The sequence below is a fragment of the Cyanistes caeruleus genome, chromosome 23, assembly GCF_971803275.1.
Source record: "Cyanistes caeruleus chromosome 23, bCyaCae1.hap1.1, whole genome shotgun sequence".
Lineage (NCBI taxonomy): Eukaryota > Metazoa > Chordata > Aves > Passeriformes > Paridae > Cyanistes > Cyanistes caeruleus.
Window position 1 is genome coordinate 5,969,039 of NC_141723.1, and position 16,461 is coordinate 5,985,499.

Genomic DNA, 16,461 nt, shown 5'->3' on the forward strand with positions numbered 1-16,461 from the left:
CGGGATGAAGTTTTCTAAGCAGATTAGGAGTGATTATTTTCCCGTGAAGCCTGGCCACGGCTGTCGTGCTCTTCCCAAACACCATGCAGACAAAACAGACGTCCTGGACACTGCTTTGCCTCCACTCCAGGGAGAGCAGAGTCTGGTGGGTGCCAGCCCAGCCCCAAGGAGCTCCTGGGACAGCCCAGGCCATCACCTGTGGCTCTTGTAAAACCCTTTGCTTGCTCAATGTCCTGCTCCAGAGCATCTTCCCAGACAAGGGGTGCTGAGCACATCTGGCTGGGCTGTTCCCAAGTTCCTCTGTGCTCTGGAAATCGTAGGCCAGCATCCCAGGGGGATACAAATTACAAAAATACAGCCTGGCAGGCACCACGTGAATTACCGCCCATTAGCGGTGGTTTTCTCGATCTCTCCTTTTATAGCTCTTTGTTCTGCTGTGTCAAAACAGATTTGTTTATAAGGTTTCAGCGATGATGTTTCTCTGCAAAAATGCTTTTCCTCCAGTTGGGGATTGGTTCCTTTCCATGGTCATCAGTAACATCATTGCTTGGCACGGAGTCGCTGGACTCCAGCTGGAGCTGTGCTTGACGGGGCAGTGCAGGAGCCTCGGCTCCATCCCCACTCCTGCAGGGATCCAGGGCACAGGGAATGACTTGGACCTGATGGAAAATGATGTTATTGGGGTAAACACAGCCTTATGGCTACACACAGCTTTTGTCACTGCTCCGCTCTCCCTGATGGGGCCAAGGGCTGCGTTGCCACTGAACAGTCAATTTCCAAGCTTGGCATTACAGGCAAAGCTCCTGTTCTCTCTCAGATAGCTGAGGAGAGCAGCCCAGCCCCTTTGCTAGCACAGATCCTGCCCGGCCTCTGCATTACTTTTGGCCCAGTTTCTCCACAAGAGAAGCTGGAGCTCAGTACAGCCTCTCCAGCAGCACAGCTCTGGGGAGCAGATGTTTACCATGAGCACCTGCTGGAGCTGCTTTTCCTCTTCCCTTCCCACATTCTCACTGGGGGCTCTATTCTACCTGAGTTTGCACAGGGAAAAAAATATATATTTGCTGCTGATTTTTTTGATTCTACTCACTTTGGGCAGCTCCTTGGGAATTTGTAGATAAAGAACCAAGGGAAGGAGAGCACAGAGCACATCCAGCCACATCCAGCTGTGTCCTGGATGCTGCTGCATGGGGCATCTGTGCTTAGGGCTCTGCAGAGCCCTGCCGTGCTCACTGCAGCCCCCAGGGCATGGTCACACCTGAATGTTTTACTGTGTGCTGTGGACAATGACAGCCCAGCAGCAGATAAGGTCAGAGGAACCCAAAACTTGATTATAAAGGCTTGATCCCTGCCTCCCTCCCTGCAGGGTAACTGACAGCCTTATCCTGTTATCCTTATGCATTAGAGGGACTTGATGTTTTCCAGCTCCTCAGTGTTGGTCTGTATCTCTTGACCCTTTGAATAATTGCCTTGAAATGCCAGTGCTGGTTTATTTTCTTTTTATGTTTTACTGGAAGCGGGGAGATGGCTGTGGAACGGTGCCGTCACTGCCTGATTTCTATCTCAGATGCATTGGAGTTAACAGGGGATGAGCCAGCTCGGTGGTGACAGCATTGCTGAGGTGTTTTTCCAAGAAGAAATGGCTTTCCAGGGCAGCAGCAGGAGGCAGGCAGGCAGAGGTTTGCCAGTCCCAGGATGGAGTGGTGCCCCTGGCTCTCAGCTACTGCCTGGCAGTGCCCCCAGCACCCTGTTCCCATCCGACATCCTGAGCTGAACAAGGATCTGCCCATCCTGCTCCTCCCAACACGCCTGGCTGTCTGATGGGAGCGAAATGGGGCTTGCCACAAAGCTCTGTGACAGCCCTTCCAGAGCTTTCCACAGGGCTTTTTGTCCAGCCCTTCTGTCACACAGCGTTTTGTCCTGGCTGGCTGAAGCGTGTCGTGGTTCCTGACCTGCTCTGGGTAACCCCCAAAGGGTCTGGCTTCCTGCAGCTGCCAAATGCTGGTGGATTCAGGGCAGGCAATGCAGGGACCAGGTCCTGGCTGTGCCTGAAACTGAGCCAGGCCAGGCTGGAAGTGGCCCTGCTGCCCACCCTGCCCTGGGTGGACCCTGAGAGTCGCTGAGCGATGTGACTGATGCCCCGTGAGCTGGCCCACCTGGCCTGCCAGCCTGCCAGTCCCTTTCCCAGCCCTCAGGAACAGCAGGACAGCAGGGCTTCTGTTTGCCAGCTTATCTGTGTGTGTTTTCTGCTGGCCCCAGAGGAGCTCCCGGTCTGTTCCTCGTTCCCCCCACACCAGAGCACAGCTCAGGGCAGAGTCCAGGCTGTGGGGGAGGGATGTGTCACAGCCAGGGGAGCGTTTCCCCTCCACACCTCAATGGTTTGGGTTGGAAGGGATCTTCAGGGCCATCGTTCCGAATCTCTGACACACCTTCCACTATCCCAGCTTGCTCCAAGCCCCATCCGACTTGGCCTTGGACACTTCCAGGGATGGGGCAGCCACAGTTTCTCTGGGCACCCTGTGCCAGAGCCTCGCTGCCCACACAGGGAAGAATTTCTCCCCCACATCCCATCCAACCCTGCCCTCTGGCAGTGGAAGCCATTCCCTCTTGTGTCTCCAATCCGTCCCTTGTCCAAAGTCCGTCTCCAGGTCTCTTGGAGCCCCTTTAGGCGCTGCAAGGGGCTCTGAGCTCTCCCTGGAGCTTCTCTTCTCCAGGCTGGACACCCTCAGCGGAGTCCGGAGCAGAGGGGCTCCATCCCCCTGAGTATCCCCGTGCCTTCCTCTGGGGGGATCTGGGAGCCGCCGGGGGCCGGGCCGTGCTGGCCGCGCCCCCGCCGCTGCCCGCGCCCCCCGCCCCGCAGGCGCCGCCCCCGCCCCGCCCGCCCGCTCCCCTTTGTGCGGCAGCCCCGCTCCGCGCTGCGCTCCGCTCCCCGGCACCCCCGGAGCCGCGGGGCCAGCCCGGCTCCGCCCGCCCAGCTCAGGTGGGTCCGGCCGCAGAGGGGTCTCGGGGGCCCGCTGGGGAGGAAGGGAGGGATCGGGGGGCTCGGGGGGCTCGGGCTCCTCCCGGCAGCGCGCGGCTCGGGGTGCCCGCTCGGGGCTCCGTGCCCCGGTACCGGGGTGCGGTACCGAGCCCCAGCCCGCTCCCGCTGGGGAGGCGGCCCGGACCCCGCCCCGCTGCCCCGGGGCATCGCCCCTCGCCCCGACCCGCCCGCATCCCGGCCCCGGCGGCTGCCATGGCAACGGCGGGTACCGCGCTCTCCCTCATCCCAGCGTTGCCTGGTTACCAGCCCCCCGTGCTGGGGAGGATGCCCCGCGGGCCCCACCCGAGACCACCGCGGGGAGACCCCGAGCACGGCCGGGGCTCCGCAGGCTGGCAGGGCTGTGCGGAGCGGGGGGATCCCGGGAGCGGGGGCATCCCGGGGAGCCGGGGGATCCCTCTCTCGCAGCCCTTGGCAGCGCTCTGGCTCCTGCTGTTCAATATTGTAGTAACACCGTGCGTAAACAGCCGAGCGCCTCATCCCGGGAAGGCGTACGGAGGAAGGGAAGAGCGTGTCTCTCGGGGTGTGTAATTAATGCTTCCAAAGAAACGGATTTTGGAGTCCATGTGGTGGAACTTGGATCTCGCAGGGATATTTCTGTGGGAGGGAAAGTGACAGGTGGTTTGTGTGGATGTGAATAAGCAGCGTGAAGGAGCAGCCTCTCGGGGAAAGCCGTGTGTGGATTAGAATGGAGCACCCATTTTGGCAAGCCCGCAGCGCTCCAAGATGCTGCTGGGTCCCGTTGGGATTTTCAGTCCCGCTGGGTGGTTTTGCTCCCAGTTTGAAACAAAGACAAACCCGGAGAATCTCTGCTCATGCACAACTGGACCATGGTTGCAAGGCGGAGTGGAGAGCTGCCAGCATGAAGTGCCATGGCTGCCAAGCCAGGCCACCTGTTAGAGCGTGTTTGGGACCTGCTGGAGGATATCCTGTGCCCGCAGGTGTGGATCAGCCTCCTGGCTCACGCTCACCTGGAAATTTTATCTGCTTTGTCTCAACGTACCCATTCAGGTAAAGCATGGTGGGGGAGCCACGGCTTTGCCAGGTATGGAGGGCACTCCCTGGCACAGCAAACCAGCAGCTCTGTGGCCAGCTGTTCCCCTGTGTTTGCCTTTCAGGCTGTTTGTGTGTTTGTAAAGAGGCTGCTGAGCTCTGCAGCTGTTGTGTCCCTGAGCATGGAGAAGGCATGGCTGGCACTGGCAGCATAGAGATGTCCTGTCCTGTCCTGTCCTGTCCTGTCCCACCCAGGGACCACCTGCCCATCACTCTGTGCCTGGGGCAGTGTTAGTGGAGACAAAAGCCGTGTTGCTGGGCACTGCTGTCTGCCTCATGGTCGTGGCTGATGGTGACAGCAGAGGAGAGAAGGGAGAAAATGTCTGCTCTGATGTGCTGCGGAGCGTGCAGTGCTGTGGTACCCACCACACTCAGGAGCCTCAAACAGCTTCCTCCATGCTGCTCTGGCAGGGTGTTCTGATGATCTGGGGTACTCTCACCACCAGGATCCTTCAGTGAACCTCTCCTTTCTCTCACCTGTGGGATTCTGGTGGCTGATGCCCCTGCAGAGCCTGGCCTCATTCAGCCAGTGTGTGGCCGAACGAGGGTGTGGAGGGAGGATGGGACGGTCCAGGCAGGTGCACGGTGAGGTTTACAGCCCCTGGTTATCTGTTAATCAAATAAGGAGGGATCAGGAGCAGCAGACTCCTGTGGGAGGTGGTGGTGATGATTACTGCCCACTGGAACCCAGGCTGGGTTCCCTGGCCAGGCAGCCTTCAGCCCAGCAGGGTTTGCACTGGAGGTTTGCTCCAGTGATGGATTGGCCTCGCTGCCTCTTTGGGGTGCCATCAGGGGGTTGGGGACTGTGCTGAGCCACACATGGCTGGGCAGTCTTGGCTGAGGCTCCTCATGCGGTTCAGGGTCAGTTCCTTCAGGCTGGAAGAAGCCCTGCAGCAGGCAAGTGGAATTCTGGAGTACAGGTGAGAGATGGTGTGCTCAGAGACACCCCAAACCAGCAAAAGAGACAATGAGGCTGTAGTAAAGCCAGGTTTGTGTCTCCCATCCAGTCAGCCTCTGAATCAGCACCGGATTTGGGAAGGGCCATCCATACCAGCATGGCGAGGGCTGGAAATCTCCTCTCCTCTCTCATTTAGAAGCACGAGGCACAACAACAGGCACATTAATAGCCAGATTGATGCTGACGTGAAATGGCAGAAGAGCCCATCTATGCAGAGCTGGAAATGTCCATTCACACATGCACGCTCCTAAACGCCCAGGGCAACGGAGCGCTGCTGTCACGGTCTGGGGGGCTTTGCACAGAAAGCAGAGATTTTAACTAGGTCTGATCTTCGGGAGATGCCCTGAGGACTCCTGACGGAAGGCGGAGGCTGCCTGGAATTGCTCCGTGATGGCTGAGACTTGACAGGGCAGATCTATGCAAAACAATGAAAAGGAAAAGGGGACTTGGAGATCCAACAGCAAAACGAATTCACCTGCCTTGCTCTGGCAGGATTTGCTGTGCTGCAGAGAGCTGAGCCAGGCAGGAGAGACTGGGTCTGTCTGCCCGGCTTTGCCCCCTCCTCTCCCTCGCCTGGGCTCCGTGCACGCACACACAGCAAGCCAGTGGCGTGGAAATGGGCGAGGAGGGATTATCCAGGAGGAAGAGGCTGAGGAGGAGCTGTGGCTGTGCTCTGCATGGAGGGAGTGTTGGCTGTGCTCGTGGCAGGGCGGTGCCGGGGCTGTGAATCATCCGGCCGGCTCGCGTGGGTGCGGGTGGCTTCCAGCTCCTGTGCCAGCATGGCCCTGCCACTGTCACCCTGCCGCTGTCACCCTGCCGCTGTCACCCTGCTGCTGTCACCCTGCCACTGACACCCTGCCACTGACACCCTGCCGCTGTCACCCTGCTGCTGTCACCCTGCCACTGACACCCTGCCGCTGTCACCCTGCCGCTGTCACCCTGCTGCTGTCACCCTGCCGCTGTCACCCTGCCGCTGTCACCCTGCCACTGTCACCCTGCCACTGTCACCCTGCCACTGACACCCTGCCAATGTCACCCTGCCACTGTCACCCTGCCACTGTCACCCTGCCAATGTCACCCTGCCGCTGTCACCCTGCCACTGTCACCCTGCCACTGACACCATGCTGCTGTCACCCTGCCGCTGTCACCCTGCCACTGACACCCTGCCGCTGTCACCCTGCCGCTGGCACCCTGCCGCTGTCACCCTGCCACTGTCACCCTGCCACTGTCACCCTGCCACTGTCACCCTGCTGCTGTCACCCTGCTGCTGTCACCCTGCCTTGCTGCTGGCTGCGCTGGGCAGGGTGAACCCCCTCACCATGGGGCAGGTGCAGCCCTGGATGGCTCTGGTAGCTCTGGGTTAATCCCCCAACCCACTCCCATCCACATCCTCCCAGAAAACAGCAAACTCCATCTACTTCCTCACTCTGTGTCGCTGCTTCCTCCACCTCAGCCTCTCACAAATTCCTGCTGCCTCCTCCTACCCCCGGCTCTTCTCTGGAGGTAGGGATGTTGGGAGGATACCTGGGTTCCATCACAAGGCAGCAGGTTGAGCTGGGATGAGAGGGAAGGGGAGTTCTGGACGCTGCTGCTCGGCTCCTGTGCCGCTCCGCCTCTCTCCGTGCTTTGCCGGATCTCGCAGTTTTAACAGGAAACCCCCGTGTTTTGGTGCAAGTCACAGGCACTGCCACTGCCTGTGGTGTCCAGGGGGGTGACCCCAAACTTTGTGTCACCAGTGGGGAGAAAATAGGCAGAGATTTGGGCTGTGGGACGTGGCAGCTGCTGGATTTCCTCTCCTCTCCTGTGCCAAGGCACAGCTGGGTTCAGCACGGGGAGAACGGCAAACCCTCGCCAGTGCTCGCTCTTCTCACTTTATTTCAGCTTCAGGAAGAAGTGGGTGGGCCAGCTTGGAGCAACCCAAAAAAACCTGTGGCTCTTTGCAAGGCATATGCTTCCTTGGAGGAGAGCTGGGCTCGTTTGCACTGCAGAGCGCCGTGTTTGCCTTCGGAGCAGGGACAGTGCCAATCCTGGCGGCTCACCCGTGCGGAGATAAGTTTGAGCGCGCGGAAGTGTGTGAATTCTAGGAACTGAGATAGAAAAACAAAGAACATATGTGTGCTGCGTGCTTGGCTCGGCCCAGCAGTGAACTCTGCCGCGCTACGTGCGAGAAGCCAAACGCTGAGCAAAGGGTTGGAGGGTGTGTGTGTGTGGCTGGGCAGGGCCCAGCGCCACGTGGAGGGGCTCAGGGCAGGGAATGATGCAAAATTCCCTGATTGTGTTCTTCAGGGAATGATCCAGTAACAAGAAAACAGCAGCAAAGCAGTAAAAATCTGATGAATGATTTGTTTGAGAAATACGGAAGCCAATTAATGTTGATCACGGCACGAGAGCGTGAGCTGGGTCACAGCCCTTGGGCACACGCTGAGCCCTCGCAGGGGTAAAATGACAGATTTTGCAGCCTCGTGGTGAAGAGATAAAGAACGCGAGAGAAAGGACGTGTGCAGCTCGAAGTGACTGTGTCACCAGCTGTGGGTTCTTTGTGTGTGCTTCTAAGGCCTGGTAATTACCCCGAAATCTGCATCTCAGCAAACGAGGGGGTTTGTCTGGGCACACTCCGGTGCTCACAATGGCCCAGCAGCTGCAGCAGAGGGGGATGAAACCCCCCAGTGTTCGGGTAAACACATCGCCTTCGGAATGGCAAACCGTGGAAGGGGAGGGAGGGGTGGGAGTTATCCTGGGCTTGTTGTGGTGAACAAGGCGGCTTCTGGGAATGGTGGTGGGCCCAGGGCTGCCTCCTCTGTGGGTGAAATGGGGGCTGGCCCCAAGGGCAGCACTGGGAGAGGCCACAGAGCCAAGCGCTGCTGGAGCCAGCAATGGTGGGCATTGCTGAGCCTGCTGCATGCCTGCACAAACTGGGAGCGTGGAGCACAAACTGGGAGCGTGGAGCACAAACTGGGAGCGTGGAGCACAAACTGGGAGCGTGGAGCACAAACTGGGAGCGTGGAGCACAAACTGGGAGAAGGGGCCGTGGCAGGGTCTGGGGAGGACCTTGGTGTCCCAGGGAGCTGAGCTGCCTCCCCCGTGGCTGGCAGCGGGGCTGGGCTGCGATGGACGGTGCCTCGGAATCAGGTCAGGCTCTGGAGGGGCTGAAGAGCAGCACGGCGAGCTCTGCATCCGCCAGCGAGCTGAATTCCTGCTGTGTCGAGGGCCCCTTCCTTATCGGCACTAATCCAGAGCAGCAGCTGCAGCAGCTCCGTGGCACTCGGCGCTCTCGGGGCTCCCGATAACCCCGCTGGCAGCAGCGAGCCCTCTCCGCGCTCCCAACCATGTATGGCCACACACGGGGCACGGGCTGGCACCGCTGCCAGCAGCAGCAGCAGAGCCCCACACAGGGAGCGGCTCTCCCCTGTCCCCTGGTGTCCCCTGGTGTCCCCTGGTGTCCCCTGGTGTCCCCTGGTGTCCCCTGGGAGCTGGAGAAGGGATGCTGGTGGCAGGTTGTGGGTAGCAATGCCCTCCCTTGGCAGAGCAGCGCTGCCAGCTCGGTGCCAGCAGCGAAGGTGCCCATCCCAAATGCAGCTGGGACATTCCCCCTGCCCCAGCTGGCAGGGAGCGTCACAGCCCGGCCACAGCGTCCTCACACCCGGGAGAAAGGTCTGAGGTGTTCCCAGGGAAGGGACAGGGACAGGCTCCGCTGGGAGGGGACACTGAGATTATTTCTGGTCTCTCCTTGATGCTGCAGGGACCCCGGAGGGCAAGAGTGTCTTTGAGCTCACGTCCCACCAGGGCTGCTGGCCTCATTGCAAGAGTGTAATTGCGATGCTAATTGGGACAAATCATCATCAGGAGCCGGCCGGGGGCTGATGGCCTGGTGTCGTGCCGTGCCCTGCTGAGAGGAGCCCTGGGATGCTCAAAACCAATGAAGTTTTAAGAACAGATGTAGAAAGAGCAAACTAAAATTGTTCTTCTTGCCTCTTCTTCCGTGGTGTCTCTTAAATCTTCTTGAGAAAGTTTTTAATTGAAACGCACCACATTAAAAAAATAATCCCAAGTGCGAATGGAGTCTGTCCCAGTTTAGGAGGCTGGAAATATTCAGCAAACAGGTTAAGTTATGCCAACTTTTCCCAAAGACAGTGGGATTTAGGCTTGAGTGTTAGAGCAAACTAGGGTAACTGTAAATCCAGCCTCATTTTTTTTTTTTTTTTTGTCTCTGTGGAGGTTTAGGTTGAATATTAGGAAAAGGTTCTTCCCCCAGAGGGTGCTGGCACTGCCCAGGCTCCCCAGGGAATGGGCATGAGGCTGCCAGAGCTCCAGGAGCCTTTGGACAGCGCTGCCAGGGATGCCCAGGGTTGAGGTGTTGGCCTCACTGCCTGCAGAGCAAACTCGATACTGCACTGAGGTTTATGCCAAGTGGAGATGGTCAAAAATACATCACAGAACCCCACAATAAAAGTATGTCTGGTGCTGAAACCCTTCCCTTCCTGCCTTTGAACTGCTGGGCTGGGCGCAGTGATGGCACCAGGTACCCTGGGTGTTTCCTAGGAGCAGCCTGGCTCCTTCTCCCGTATCATGTGCTGGCCCTGCCTGCCCACACAGCCAGCCATGGGTCATCTGGAGCTCTCCTGTGTCCTCTGGCCTTGTCCCAGTGCCCTCCCTGAGGCATCCGGGTGCTGACACCCTCTTTTCCCCTCTCTCACAGCGGCCATGGAGGCAGTGCTCATCTTCCTGTGCTCCCTGCTGGTGCCAGCGGCCGTGGCAGACGGTAGGTGCCCGGTGCTTCCCACACCCACCTCAGGATAGCCTGGGGATCTCCTCCAGCCTCCAGACGGACCCAAGGGGGCTGCAGTGGGGCGTGGGGCAGCAGCCATGAGAGCCCAGAGCCCCAGAGTTTGTGGGGAGCTGCCAGGGCTCAGCCAGGGGCTCACTCACCCCTTGTCTGCTCATTTCCAGTGGCCACCCCGGAGAAGGAGGAGGAGGATCCCTTCAACTATGGTGAGTGAGCATGGGTGTGGGTGTGGGTGTGCCGTGGGCAGCGAAAGAGCCGCCCCCTCCCCTGGCCCCAGCAGCAATGAGCCCTGTGTCTCCCCTCCCAGATTACCAGAGCCTGAGGATCGGCGGGCTGGTGTTTGCCGTGGTCCTGTTCACCGTGGGCATTCTCCTCATCCTCAGTAAGTTGGGGATGTGGTGGGTGCTGGGCTGTCAGGCTGGGACAGCAGGGGCTGTTCCTGTGCTGGGAGGGCACTGGGAAAGGTCTCATCCCCTTCTGGCCACGCTCACAGTTTCTCTCCCTTTGCAGGCAGGAGGTGCAGGTGCAGTTTCAAGCAGAAGCCCAGGTGAGTGAGGGTGGCCTGGTGGGGAACAGCCCCTCTGCTCTGATCCTCCCTGGCTCCCTCTGGCACTGCTGCACTCTCTGGGTGTCCCTTTGGGGTGCCCAAAACTGGGGGAGCAGCTCTGCCTGCTCCCAGTGCACCTTCCCAGCCTTCCCACCCCCGGGATGGGGCACAGCTGCCCTCACCGTGCTCCTCTCCTTGCAGGGCTCCAGGGGACGAGGAGGCTCAGGCAGAGAACCTGATCAGCTCGAACGGTAAGGTCACCCTGCTGCAGTCCCTGTGCCCCTGCCCTGTGTCACTGCCCCTCACAGTGACAGTGACAGTGCAGGGCTGGCACCACAAACCCCTCCGCTCTTCCCTTTGCAGCAACAGCGGCACAGAAAGCAGAGAACTGAGCAGGAGCCAATGCTGTGAGTCCCAGGCCAGGCTGGGTGGGGGCATCAGCATGGGGGGACAGCTGGGGCTGTGTGTGGGGGTGGCTGCGGGGCTCTGAGCAGACCAGAGGGACTGGCCAGCTCTGCATCCCTGGGATGGGGTGGGGGCAAGCACTGGTGGGGTCCACAGCAAGGAAACTCAGTGCTGGTGAGGTCCTGAGTGTCCACAGGCAGCCCAGCAGGAAAAGGAAGCATCTGTCTGGATTTTCCCTTGTGTTGCACTTCCTTCTTCTCTTCCTTCCCGAGGGTTTTGGTTTTAGGGTGTTCAGAAAGCTGGGTGTGAAGCCCTGGGGGTGTCCCCCTCTGAGCTCCCCAGCCTCCTGGGCTGCTTTGGAGCTCGTGCTGGCAGTTTGTGCTGCTGGGGTACATCCCCTGCGTGGGGAAAGCCTGACCCACTGCCCTGCTCCCCACGCAGAGCCAGAGACCCGAGGACAGATGCTCGGAGCGCAGATGGCCGCGGCCTGCGAGGAAACCGAAAGCCCAGCAGCAGGTCCCTCTCAGGAGACGCGGAGCTGCCGTGTCTGCGTCCCCCTCTGTGCTCCAGCACCGGTTCTCTGTTTCCTAACCCGACTAAACTCCGCTCACCGTCCTCTCTACCTCCCGTGGTGTGTAATGTTGCTGTGAGATGATCATTACCTCTAGGGCTAGTTGTTGCTGATGTTGTAATCGTGACTTTCTCTTCACCTTTCTCGTGCTGTGCGTGTGGTTTGGGCTCTGTAGGACTGGCAGGCTGCTGCCCTTTGGGCTGCCCTCCAAGCCTGGGAACAGGGAGTGTGGGCTGTGGGGCAGGGATCCACGGCTTGGGGACCTGCAGTGCCCTGGGGACCTGCCCAGTCATTTCAGGACCATCCGTCCCCATTTCAGCAATAACCCCCTCATGACCCCAGCCTGAAAACAGCCACGGTGGGGAGCGAGTCAGGCAGGGACATCCCATGGCTCAGCCCTCCTCGCTGGGGTCACTGGGGTGCTGGATTCAAGGCTGAAGGGAGCTCTCCTGCCTCTCCTGCTTGGCAGTCCCCGTTTCTGTCCCTGGTTAAACCTGTGGGACGCTGTGTGAGGCAAGGCTGTGGTGGTGGCAGAGAAGCCCGTGAGGTCCCCAGCATGGTGACACTGTGGATGAGGGCAGCAGCACAGCCGTGACCTCAGTAACCAGCACAAACCAGCTCCTGCCCGCCAGCCAGAGCTGGGTGGGGGACACAGTCTGAGGGCTAAAGAGAAACAGAGATCCTGTCCGTGCTTGTCTCCGGCAGGGAAGGGGCAGCAGCGTCTCCTCCTGGCGCTCCCTGCCCCTCCTGACGCCTTGTCGCTCCCTGTGCCACCCCTGTCACTGCTGTGTGTTGTCCCGTGGTGGTTCCGTGTCACCCCCAGTGCCAGCTGTCCCCTCTCCCCGAGGAGCAGCAGCGAGTGGCACTGAGTGATTGTCGGGGCTTTTGCACACCTGAGCTCGCAGTGTGACAATGTGCTGAGCCCAGAGGCCATCATCACCCTGTGTCCCCTCATGGGTCAGAGGCAAACCTGTGATTTTTGGCTCTTCCCCAAGTCCATGGGCAGACAAAACCTTGGCTGGGGCTAGAGATGGCCCGCTTGGGTGGGGGCAGCAGTGGGGGGTCCCCAGAGCTTCACTGAAACACCTCGGGTGCCATCCCCACACCGGGAAGGGGGTCTTGTCCTCCAGGATGGTTTTGAGAGGAGTTTCTGCTGTGTCCATCCCACTGTGGTGGCCCTGCCTCAGCGTGGGCTGTGTCCCTGCATGTTTGGCATCGCTTGGTGGCACCGGGAAGCTCTGTCCCATCTCTGCCAGGCAGAGGGACCGTGAATCTGGTGTTGTGTCCCTTCCCTCGGTCCTGGCTGCTGCAGAGAGCCCCGGGCAGAGCAGACCCCCGGGCCGGCCCCTGAGTGTCACGGTGTGTGTCCTGTCGGAGTGCCCGTGCTGTCCCCAGTGTGCCGTCGGTGTTACCACAAAACAAAGAGCTCCCTGTGGTGTGTAAAATGGCCAAACCCTGACTGTTGTAAAATAAACTGAGCTATTGTGTCTCCTTTTAAATAGGCGAGTGTGCTGCTGTGCTGGAGGGCTGGTGTGCTCTGTGCTGTGACCTAAGGGGAAAGGAATAAAATATCGTTTCTATCGGTGCCTGCCTGCGTTGTCTCGAGGGCCGTGGCGTTCCCAGGGCAGCCCGGCAGCTTCCCACGCCGTCCCATTGTGGCCCGGCTGGGGCCAGGGCGGCGGGGGCAGCGCCCTGGGCAGCGCAGCCGGGCTTTGTGCCGGCCGAGCCCCCTGTGCTCCCTTCTGCAGCTCAGCAAGAGCCGGAGCCCGTGGGAAGGGAGCGCGGACACTTTTGTCCCTCGGCTCTTTGGGAGCCGCTGTGTCGGGCTCTGCTGGCGCGCCGCTCCGGCGATGCTGAGCGCTGCCAGGGCGCCGTGACAGCAGTGAGTGACAGCAGCGACAGCAGCGACAGCAGCGCCGGGCCCCCGCAGCACCGTCCTGGGCTTGGCTGCACCCCGCGGCACCGGGGCCGGGGGTCTGCGCTCCGCAGCCCCGCCCGGGGGAGCGGCCCTGGGGCCCGGCGCTCCCCCGCCCCGGCCAGCCCGGCGTTAATCGGCTTGTGCTCGTGACTGCCGCTCGCTGATGGCGAGATTAGAGCAAACTGGATCGCACTGCCCTCCTGGCAGCTGGCCCCGCCGGGCCCGGGGCTGGCACCGCCCGGGGAGGGGCACAGCATCCCGGTGCCCGCTGCCGGCAGGGATGCGCCGGGGATATCTCCGGCTGCCGCCGGGCCCCGCCAGGGTTCGGCCCTGGCACGGAGGTGCTGACCCGGCCGAGGGGACACCCTCGGTGCCAGGCTGGGAGGACGGGGCGCGCTGCCCGCTCCTCTCCAGCAAAAGGCGGTCCCAGCCTGTATTTGAGCCCAGCCCTCGGCTCGCCGCCGCCGCAGGAGGTGAAGCCCAGTAGGGCTGACAATGGGAAGGGGAGGAAGGGCTGCGACAAGGACACGCAGCTCGGGGTGCCCAGCCCTCCCCACCGGCTGGAACGGTGGGTGCTGCCCCTTCCCTCCCCTCCCTCTTTCCCAAAGGCGGGCGGGAGCCCTGTGCCTCCCCTCGTGACTGCGATAAACATTACACCGAGGCCATTAATGTTTAATGAGGTTTGTCTCCCAATTAATGCGCTTTCCCGTGGGTGCCCACTCGCAGAGCGAGGCACCCGCAGGACGACACGCCGAGGCCATGGGTGACGGTAAGGACAGACGCCTCCACGGGGACATCTCCATTCGAGGAGCAGCGCTGGTCCCTCCCACCGCGGGGGAAGCTCTCGATGAGGATTTTGGGTGGGCAGAGGTGGGGATGGATCCCCAGAGCTCCACAGTCCTGTGGCACAGCGGTGCCAGCTGGTCTTTGGCTTCTTGGGGCTATTTCTCCTCCCAAGCTGCTCCCAGCAGAGGGCTGTGCACTCAGGTAAGGCTGCAGCGGTGGCACGGTGACAGCTCGCTGACATGGTGGGGACGTTTTGGGGTGCAGCCGGTGCGAGGTGTGAGCCGGAGGGGTTGTTCAGCCCTGTGCACCGAGGGGACAGAGCCCTTGCTGGAGTCCTGCGGGCAGCAGCACTTCCCGAGGGCGGTGGAGCTGGGTCCCTCCCTGCCTGCAGCTTCCCCTGCAGCTCCAAGGCTCCCGAGCATCCTGCAAATGCAGCCTGCAGCTGCATCCCGTGGATTTGGGGTGAGACGCAGGAGTTTCCTGGCTCAGCTGCGTGCCAAGGAAGTCCCATCACTCTCACTCGCATCCATCCCGGACCCTGCTCCCTCCCGCCTCCGCATTGTGAGGACGTGGCTCTCACTGGAGTTTCTCCTCTTTTCAGAGCAAGTGGCCGAGCAGGGCCAGGACAGGTTCAGCTACGGTGAGTGTGTGTCCCGGGCAGGCCGGGGGACACAGGGCAGCCCCTGCCACCCCGCCACGGGCTCAGCCCCACGCTCGGGCTGGGCTGACACCTCCCGCCTCTCCTCCTCCTCCCCAGACTATGACACCATCCGCAACGGGGGGCTGATCTTCGCCGTCGTGGCTTTTGTGATCGGGCTCCTCATCATCCTCAGTAAGTGCCTGATACCCCTGGGCTCTGCTCCGCGCTCCTCCTCTGGCCGGGAGGGGGCTGGGGGTCACCACCGCTGCCCCCACAGCAGCAGGGGTGGGCACAGCCTGCCCCCGGCGCTGCCTGGGAACTTTCCATCCAGGCACGCTCCCAGCACAGGGCGAGTTGGGAGGGAGACCACGTAAATATTTAGTGTTTCCCTGCCAGCGCCAGGGCTTCGGAGGGAAGGTCACTCATTAAAAATAGCAGAGAAAACTCTGACGTTTCCAGAGAGAGGAACCAGCGTTCCCAGAGCGCTCGAACCTCGGCAGCTCCCAGACCGAGCCGATGCTAAGTGCGCCCTGTGACCCTGCCTGGCTCTGTACCGGCACCGCTTCATGCAGGGTGGCCGCGGTCACAGCTGCTGCAAGGATGGTGCCCACTAATTTTCGGGAGAAAACCATGGAAACCGACAGCGTTTGCAACCACGGGGCAGCTTGAGCAGGAACCTGTGGCTGGGCGGTGCAGGGGTGGGTGCGATGGGGTGGGGGGAGGCTCAGCCTCAGTCGCTCCTCTCGCCCCCAGGCCAGCGGTTCCACTGCGGAGGGAGGAAGAAGAGGAGGTGGGTATTGCACGGTGCCTGTTCCAGTCCTGCCAGCTGACAGGACCAGCGCCCGGCCCATGTTCCTCCCCTCTCGGCCACGCTGCCCAGCCTAATGGCCACCTCTCCCTTTGCTTTTTGCTCCACAGACAAGGGAGCGAGGAAGAGCTGTAGGCGCAGGTAGGCGGCTGCAGCCGGCTGCCAGGCTCTCTGCTGCTTTGGGGCCCTCGTGCTTCGGGGAAGTACTTCTGGGGGGTCTGTCCCGGGAGGAGAGGGGCTGGCACACGCCGCCCGTGTCACCCTCCGTCTCTCCGCTCCCAGAGCTGCAATGCCACCGTGGAAGCAGAGCTTCAGCCGAAGCCCAGGAGTCCTGGCCAGTGGCCACCCCTCAGCCCGCTCCAGTGGATCCATTACCCCGCAAGGCCACAACGCAAATTACCCTCGTGCTTCCCCCTCTCTCAGACACATCAAGATTTCCTTGGCTAATAAAGTTCAAGCTCCGCGAGGTTAAACTGTGTGCCCGAGGCCTTTGAATCGCCCACTCTCCTGGCCCGGCGCCAGTCACTTTTCTGCCCTGCAGGCACTTTCCACCCCAGACCCAGGAAAGGTTCCCTCTGGCTCCTCCGCAGCCCGGGGCACGGAGCAGGCAGCCGCCTCCGCCTTGCGTTTGCTCCGGATGTTTCTTCTCCCAGCTGCAGGTCCTGAATCCTGCGGCATTTGCCTTTCCCTTGGGATGCCCAGGCAGCCGCTGGCAGCACTGTGGGGCTCTTTGTGCGCTCGTGTCTGGCTGGGATGGGGTTAATTCTCTGCCTCGCAGCCCTGGCGGTGCTGGACTGTGTGCTGGCAGCTGGGAAGGTGTTGGGAACACTCCAGTGCTGGCTCCTGCAGCTCCCACAGCAGCAGCGCTGTCCCTTCACCATCCCCTCAGCAGCACTCCGGGGTGGGCAGGATCCTGGCAGGGGACACGGCCAGGACAGCCCCAAACTGACCAAAGGGA

The 16,461-nt window shown here is 61.0% G+C and overlaps 2 protein-coding genes across 4 annotated transcripts; both read left to right on the top strand.

The window, feature by feature from the left end:
• Positions 1–2,861: 2,861 nt before the first annotated feature.
• FXYD6 (FXYD domain containing ion transport regulator 6) lies at positions 2,862–12,935 on the top strand. 2 transcript variants are annotated; one of them, XM_086861496.1, is made up of 8 exons: positions 2,862–2,977; positions 9,742–9,804; positions 9,993–10,034; positions 10,136–10,210; positions 10,339–10,375; positions 10,577–10,626; positions 10,739–10,782; positions 11,222–12,935. In XM_086861496.1, exons 2-7 carry the CDS (start codon positions 9,747–9,749, stop codon positions 10,765–10,767), a joined length of 291 nt encoding a protein of 96 aa, XP_086717622.1. In that variant the 5' UTR covers positions 2,862–2,977; positions 9,742–9,746; the 3' UTR covers positions 10,768–10,782; positions 11,222–12,935. The 2 variants fall into 2 exon arrangements, with proteins under 2 accessions (XP_086717622.1, XP_023797168.2); XM_023941400.2 differs by lacking the exon at positions 2,862–2,977 and adding an exon at positions 9,273–9,494.
• A 795-nt stretch (positions 12,936–13,730) lies between these two features.
• Positions 13,731–15,976, top strand: FXYD2 (FXYD domain containing ion transport regulator 2). 2 transcript variants are annotated; one of them, XM_086861498.1, is made up of 6 exons: positions 13,731–13,837; positions 14,657–14,695; positions 14,813–14,887; positions 15,449–15,485; positions 15,614–15,644; positions 15,786–15,976. In XM_086861498.1, the coding sequence occupies exons 1-5, from the start codon at positions 13,765–13,767 to the stop codon at positions 15,636–15,638; spliced, it is 249 nt and encodes an 82-aa protein (XP_086717624.1). In that variant the 5' UTR covers positions 13,731–13,764; the 3' UTR covers positions 15,639–15,644; positions 15,786–15,976. The 2 variants fall into 2 exon arrangements, with proteins under 2 accessions (XP_086717624.1, XP_023797169.1); XM_023941401.2 differs by lacking the exon at positions 13,731–13,837 and adding an exon at positions 13,925–14,038.
• Positions 15,977–16,461: the final 485 nt, after the last annotated feature.

Excerpts from the sequence above, each read along its gene's own strand:
- FXYD6 (XM_023941400.2), top strand. The coding sequence starts at position 9,446 with ATGCCAAGTGGAGATGGTCAAAAATACATCACAGAACCCCACAATAAA. Across the intron at positions 9,805-9,992 it reads GCCAGCGGCCGTGGCAGACG|TGGCCACCCCGGAGAAGGAG; the intron begins GTAGGTGCCCGG and ends GCTCATTTCCAG. Across the intron at positions 10,035-10,135 it reads GGAGGATCCCTTCAACTATG|ATTACCAGAGCCTGAGGATC; the intron begins GTGAGTGAGCAT and ends CTCCCCTCCCAG.
- FXYD2 (XM_023941401.2), top strand. The coding sequence starts at position 13,945 with ATGAGGTTTGTCTCCCAATTAATGCGCTTTCCCGTGGGTGCCCACTCG. Across the intron at positions 14,039-14,656 it reads CGCCGAGGCCATGGGTGACG|AGCAAGTGGCCGAGCAGGGC; the intron begins GTAAGGACAGAC and ends TCCTCTTTTCAG. Across the intron at positions 15,486-15,613 it reads GGAGGGAGGAAGAAGAGGAG|ACAAGGGAGCGAGGAAGAGC; the intron begins GTGGGTATTGCA and ends TTTGCTCCACAG.